Genomic DNA, 7259 nt, shown 5'->3' with positions numbered 1-7259 from the left:
TAGTGGTTCAGGCCACTGTACTGTTGGTACTCTTCTTTGTTACTTTAATTCTATCTTAACTTCACAAATTTATTTCTGTGACTAGTTGGTTGGTGTCTGTCTCCTCTGCCACATCCTGCAGCACTCTTGGGCAGGGGATGTTTTTGCTTTTATACCACAATTGTGTTACACAATATCAAGCACATGATAAATATTGAACATTTGAGTAGATGAATGAAGAAGCCAATCTATTCCATTATATTTGAAAGATTAAACTGGTTTTGGGTTAGACTGCCTCAAGCCATTTTTGTTGCTAGGTGCTATGGAGTCAGCTCCAATTCATAGTTACCTTATGTATAACAAAGCTAGCCACTGCCTGGTTCTGCACCATCCTCACAGTATTTGCTGTGCTTGAGGCCATCATCACAGACACTGTGTCAATCCGCATCATCGAGGGTCCTTCCCTTTTTGCTGACTCTCTACTTTACCAAGCATGATATCCTTGTCCAGAGACTGGCTCCTTCTGACAACATGACCAAAATACATGAGATGAAGTCACACCATTTTCTCTTCTAAAGAGGATTCCAGTTGTACTTCTTCCAAGACAAATTTGTTTATTCTTCTGGAAGTCCAAAGTATTTTCAGTATTCTTCACCAACACCACAATTCCAATGCATCAATTCTCTTCAGTCTTCCTTATTCATAGTCCAGCTTTCCCATGCATTTGAGTCAATTGAAAATGACTCAATGCCTTGGGTCACGTATACTTTAGTCTTCAAAGTGACAGCTTTGCTCTTTAACACTTTAAAGAGATTTTGTAGCAGATTTGCCCAGTGCAATATGACATTTGATTTCTCGACTGCTGCTTCCATGGCTGTTGACTGTGGGTCCAAGTAAAATGAAATCCCTGACAACTTCAATCTGTTCTCTGTTTATTGTGATGTTGCTTATTGGCCCAGTTGTAAGGACTTTTGTTTTCTTTAGGTTGAGGTGTAATCCACACTGAGAGCTGTAGTGTTTGATCTTTCACTCCACTTTCAGCAGCTAAGGTGTGCCATCTGTATATCTCAAGTTGTTAACGAGTCTTCCTGCAATGCTGATGCTGCATTCTTGTTCATACAGTCCAGCTTTCTGGATTATTTGCTCAGTGTGCAGATTGAATAATTGTGGTAAAAATATTGCTTTCATAGTATTTGAAGTGTGGCTTCATAGTTACCCCCAAAACCAGTTGCTGTCAAGTTGATTCTGACTCAGGGCAACCCATGTGTATTAGATTAGAACTGTAGTCCATAAAATTTTCAATGCTTGATTTTTCAGAAATAGATGGCCTGGCCTTTTCTCTGAGGTGCCTCTTGGTGGACTCAAACATCCAACCTTTCAGTTAGTAGATGTGCTTATTAAGCAATCATTTGAACCACCTAGAGAATCCATAGTAATCCCAACACAGAGCTATATTCCTGGAATCAGAAAGCCACCATAATTATCTTTTTGGTTTTAAGCTGATCCTTCATTCCTCAAACTCCATTGTAATTTCTTCATATCCTTAAATGTCACAAGAGTCTTTACAACCCAAAGCTTTGTGTTTGGGTTCTCACAAATACCAAAAACCAAACTCACTGCCGACGAGTCCATTCGACTCATAGCTACCCTTCCTTGGGTTTCTGTTCTCTAGTTGGCTCTAACAGAAAATACTACGAAGGGTGGATTTAACAAACATTGATTTAGCCTCTTACTGTTTAGGAGGCTAGAAGTCCAAGTTCAAAGTGCCAACTCCAAGGGCTGGGTAAAAGCCCCTCAACCTTGGGCTTTGGCTCTGCCTCTTGCTCTGAGACCAGTGGAGCTGGAGGTGTCTCTTCACTCAGGCAGCTGCTACTGCTGAGCTGACAAACCTAGGGTCAACAAATAAAATGACACAGTACCAAAGTTATCAAACCACACTGCAGGCCACTAAGCCAAGTCCATTAACAGTCTCCAGATCGAAAGACAACATGACAGGCTGCTGAACAATGACTCAGCTACATGCAGGATTCAAGCGTGCTGAAAACCAGAGACCATTCCCAAAGCTTCTCCTTCTACACTGGGAGCCGACCACATGCCTAAGGCAGCTACTCAGCTGCTCCAGTAGATTCCACCAAGGATGTGATTACCAGTCTCATCGTGAGGAGTAACTACCTGCAACTGTCCAGGCACTCAGAAGCAGGCCCAGCCAGGTTGACACATAATCTTAACTATCACACTTTGCTTAAGGAATCTAGAAATAGGTCTACCTTTTTGATAGTTTTAGGATAACAAAAGGGTCTCTGGCCTTCCAAAACCTAATCTTTGTCTGAGACTTGCATAGCAGAAATACCATCTTTCCAAAGGACATGTTGGTCATGTTATTTCAGGAAGTGACTAGTAGCAAACCTAGTGATATCAGGTCAGAGATAGAACAAAGAATGGTAGTTAGAAGTCAGAGTACAGCTATGGTGTTGTTGTTGTAGTTATGTGCCATCAAGTAGGAGCTGACTCATAGCGACCCCACCTTGGATTTCTGAGGTGGTATCACTATGGAAGTATATCGCCCAACCTTCCTTCCAAGTTGTGGCTCACAGGTTTGAGCCACCAGCCTTTTGCTTGGCAGTCAAATGCCTTAGGCACTATGCTACCTGAGCTCCCAGAGTACAGCTAAGGAGCAGACTATTGTGTGAAATCACATGGGTGTGGACAAGAAATTCACTTCATCAACTTCTTTGCTCCCCCAGATCCTCCACCAAATAATAAAAAGGAAAAACTTATGAAAGGGCTTCTACATCTTAATGTCAATGGCATAAAAATCAATAAAAGTCATATATATCAATGTCACACACAGAACTAGTATTAATTTATTAAAAACCTTAATTATACTATTCTATTACATTGTATTATAGATTGACTGGAAATAGAAATTAATACAAAGGAATTTTATTCATAATATATGATTAAAAATGAATTTACTTCAATAGAAGATAAAAAAAAAATTCTGTTATATTTGGTATTATTCCAAATTATTTTTTAACATTTGTTAGAGACATAACATAAAATTTTTCAACAACTTTCCTCAGGGCATTCTTCACCTCTTGGTTCCTCAAGCTGTAGATCATGGGGTTCAACATGGGAATGATTATTGTGTAGAAAACAGAGGCCATTTTGTCTGTGTCAAGGGAATGGTTTGATTTTGGCTGAAGGTACATGAAGATCAGAGTCCCATAGAATATAGTTACTGCAGTGAGATGAGAGGCACAAGTTGAGAAAGCTTTGCACCTTCCTTCTGTGGACTGGATTCTCAAGATGGCAGCTGCAATGTATAAGTAAGAAATAAGAACAGTAGTCAAAGAGCTGATCATGTTGAATCCAGCAAAGATGAATATCAGAATTTCCTTGAGGCTGGTGTCTGAGCAAGCGAGGGCCATCAAAGGGACATCGTCACAATAGAAGTGATTGATGATATTGGGGCCACAAAAGATCAATTGGAAAGTAACTACAGTGTGGAGCAAAGCAACAGAAAAACTGTATAAGTAGGGACCCAATACCAGTTGCCCACATACTTTTGGGGACATGACCACCATGTAGAGAAGAGGACTGCAGATGGCTACATAACGATCATAAGCCATCACAGCAAGGAGGAACATCTCTGATATCAAGAAATTCAGGAAAAATCCAAGTTGAGTTGCACATGCATAGAAAGCTATAGACCTGCACTTGGTCAGGAGGATCTCCAGGAACTTGGGGGCTATCGATGAGGAGTAACAGAGGTCCACAAAGGCCAGATTACTGAGGAAAAAGTACATAGGTGTGTGGAGTCGGGAATCTAACCGGATCAATGAAATCATTCCAATGTTACCTACCAAAGTTAGAGTGTATACCACTAAGATGACCAGAAAGAGAATGATTTCGATCTCTCTATGAACTGAAAAGCCCAAAAGAATGAATTCAGTCACCCTAGTGCTATTCTCTTCAGCCATTAATTCCAGTCTTTCATCTGCTGGGGTGGGGGGGAGAGAGAGAGAGAGAGAGAAGATGAGGCATGAGATGAATTACTGGGAATAGAAATTTTGTTCTGATGCCCATTTCTGTGTGTTTAACTTTTGAGAGAATGTTGTTCAGTAATACAGGATATTAGAACACACAAACATATGCACTTCAAGCTATCTGGCTATTTATATGTGTGTTGTTGTTCTCTGTGTGCTGTCGAGTCGGACTCAACTCATATTGACCCCTCCTTGGGTTTCTGAGGCAGTATCACTATGGAAGTAGATTGCCCAACTTTCCTTCCAAGAAATGGCTGGTGGGTTTGAAGCACCAGCCTTCTGTTTAGCAGTCAAGTGCCTTAGGCTCTATGCTACCAGAGCTCTCATTTATATATGTAGGAGGCCAAAATTAAATAGTATTAAAGTCCAAAATGAGGATATATATATATATATATATATATAAAATAATACTTTTTTTTCTTAAAAAAAGTAAAAAAAAAATCTTTAAGTGTTTATAAAGAACTGGACAGTGTTTTGTTCTGTTGTAATAGGATCATTATAAGTCAGATATGCCTCTATAGCACCTAGCAACAACAACAAAGATTTTTACTTTTTAATGTTCACATAATTTTAAATTATATTGAAACAGGAAAAAAAAAATTGTTTTCTTCTCCCTTATTTTCTCCTTGGTAGAGCAATACATGAACCTACTTATTTGTTACAGTTTTTGCATACAGTTTTTCAAATACTTTATGCTAAATGAAAAATTAAGCAAGACAATTGGGAGAACAAAAGGAGCAGTTAGATATTTCTATTGTGTATTCAGGTGCATTTCTATGTGACCAATGTATTTTCAGATATTGCTGTATAAAAATAAAAGAGTAAAATTAACAGGACTAGAATATTATATATATATATATGCATACACACACACATACACATGAAAGGTATGTTTCTCAGGATTAAAGTAAATGAAAGTATTCTATTTGAATTACTCTGATAATGTAGAATTAGAAATATTAAAAAAAATATGGTTAATTTTCAGTGAAAAAAGTGGCCTAAATCCCTGCTTTTAATATCCCTTTGACAGAACAAATTACTCTTTTTAGGAAGTAACTTTCCTGTCTGAGGATTTTGCAAAGTTATTGTAAAAGCAATAACTTTTCTGCCCACAATTGTGGATATATAATTATAACCTTTTGGATTTTGCTTAAGGGTCCAAGTTGTTGATCTGGAATCTGAGTCTTGTGAGGGAGAAGGCAGGGAAAAGAGAGCTATAACATAAGAATGTTTCCATGGGTGCCCAAAATCACTCCTTTGGAGTCTGTATTGATACGAAGTAAAAAGACAAGTTCTCCTCCAATTACCCCCTAGTTCATTGTGTCTTCTCATATCTTGTTCCTCAGTGCCCTCCCATTCCTATCTTACCATTCAGAATTAATTTGCCTCAGTCCTGTGTATGTAACATGCATATAGTTATCACAGCATGCGTGATGTGTGGTTGTTGGGGGTCATATGACCCCCTCACTTCTGAAGCTTAGGAAGCTAACTTAATTTTGGAATAAAAACCAAGATATTCTCAACATATCAAATTACAAAGTTCAGAGTATACAAGTTTTGTTCCAATATAATGCTGAGAGTAAAATGGTATTTATTTAAGTTTGGTGTTTGTAGTCAAGTAATTTGTCCTTTTAATATTCTTTTCTTCCTCTATTGAACTAAGCTTAACACTATGACTAGTAATTAATGGATTTTCAAAATAAAATATGCAAACACATGTCAACATACATATATAACATGCCCATAAAATGCAAACATAAAATCTAACAAGACAAGTATTATCTTATCCCAGTCATATTTATTTTCTTCTTTTTGATAGCACCCACACTCACTATGTAAGAGACATGCTACAATGCAGCTATTGACTTGGTGTGTTTCCCCAAAAGTCTTAACACTGTTATTAGTAATACACACTATAATTCTGGGTATAAAAGTAGAAAGAGTAAATGAGAGAGTTGAGCTGGCTATCATCTGTCCACTCCAGGACCTGGGGACACACTGACTTTGATTCTGTATTTGTTCTTCCATGATAAACTTCACTTTGGAAGAAATGAGTAATAAGAGCTATACCACTGAATTAGTTTTCTTTGAACATATCCTGGAATAAGTTCCATTTTATTTCCATGTGTATCCATGATAAAAAAAAAGAAAGGCAAAACCTTTACATCTTTGACGCTCTCAAATTTTGGAAAGATAAACTCCCATTTCACTTAGGGGTGTCTCCTTGATAGCCCTTTTTTTTTTTTTAATTTTTTTTTTTAAGATCAAAACATTTTCTTCTAAGAGAAAGGCAACTCTCTCACACACAAATGTTCTTTTTCCAGAAGAATTGGTGTCTTTAGTTTTATCAGAAAACATTTTCTTCTAAAGGAGGGTTATTTGATTCTTATGTATATACATTGTCCTCATTCATTGGGACTCATTCAGGGTCATCTATATCTGAAGCATAAAGTTGTGGATAACTTAGGAGGCTATTGGAAATGACTGATGGAGACTGTGCACCTACCTGGTTTTGGCAGAAATCTTCCCCTGAATGTTTCCAAAAGGGTCTCCTTTCGGATGACTCTCAGTGTGGGTATGGGTACGAGTGATATATAACTTTATACCTTGGAATCTATTCCTCTGAGAATTAATACTCCATGTTCCCCAGGCATGATTCCCCTCAGATTATTGACTCTCCAGAACCCAGCTGTGATTAGAAACGTCTAATAAAGTAAAGATTAGCTTATAACTGCTAAAGTAGCATGATAGAATATCTGAATTACAATACATTACCATAATCACTAGTCCTGTTTATATACATACAATGTTATTTGTACAAACAAAACAAAGCACAAAATAAAAAAAGGTAAATAACACAGTCATTTCTAATGTATTGCCATCACATTTATATTAGTCCCCTTCCTTTCCTGTGAACTCCTTAGTGAGAGGGATCTTGACTTTATCATTTATTCTGCTATCTCCTAACAAAGTGAGCTTCATACAAAAAAAGTTTTAAGTTTTAAAATATACAAATTATGGGTCAGGTCTGACTCAACGGCAAATAACAACAGCAACAATATTTTATTTTCTACATGAAGAAATGAGCACCATAACAAATATTTATTATTTAAATTCTAAGAGAGGTTACAGAGATTTATTTATTTATTTTTTTCACATTTAACTTCATAAAATCTGGACATTAATCTGTTGTGTGAACTGAGACAGGAATTTAACTCAAGTGCAGAAAAT

General features: G+C 37.2%; 1 protein-coding gene across 1 annotated transcript; it reads right to left on the bottom strand.

Moving 5' to 3' along the window:
* Nucleotides 1-3005: 3005 nt before the first annotated feature.
* Nucleotides 3006-3962, bottom strand: LOC103212905 (olfactory receptor 1038-like). Its single transcript, XM_007958827.1, has one exon. The coding sequence runs from the start codon at nucleotides 3960-3962 to the stop codon at nucleotides 3006-3008; it is 957 nt and encodes a 318-aa protein (XP_007957018.1).
* Nucleotides 3963-7259: the final 3297 nt, after the last annotated feature.

The sequence above is a fragment of the Orycteropus afer genome, unplaced genomic scaffold (assembly GCF_000298275.1).
Source record: "Orycteropus afer afer isolate SDZICR_OR568_19922 unplaced genomic scaffold, OryAfe1.0 scaffold01153, whole genome shotgun sequence".
In the NCBI taxonomy this organism is placed as follows: domain Eukaryota; kingdom Metazoa; phylum Chordata; class Mammalia; order Tubulidentata; family Orycteropodidae; genus Orycteropus; species Orycteropus afer.
This window is presented reverse-complemented; position numbering and strand designations above follow the sequence as displayed.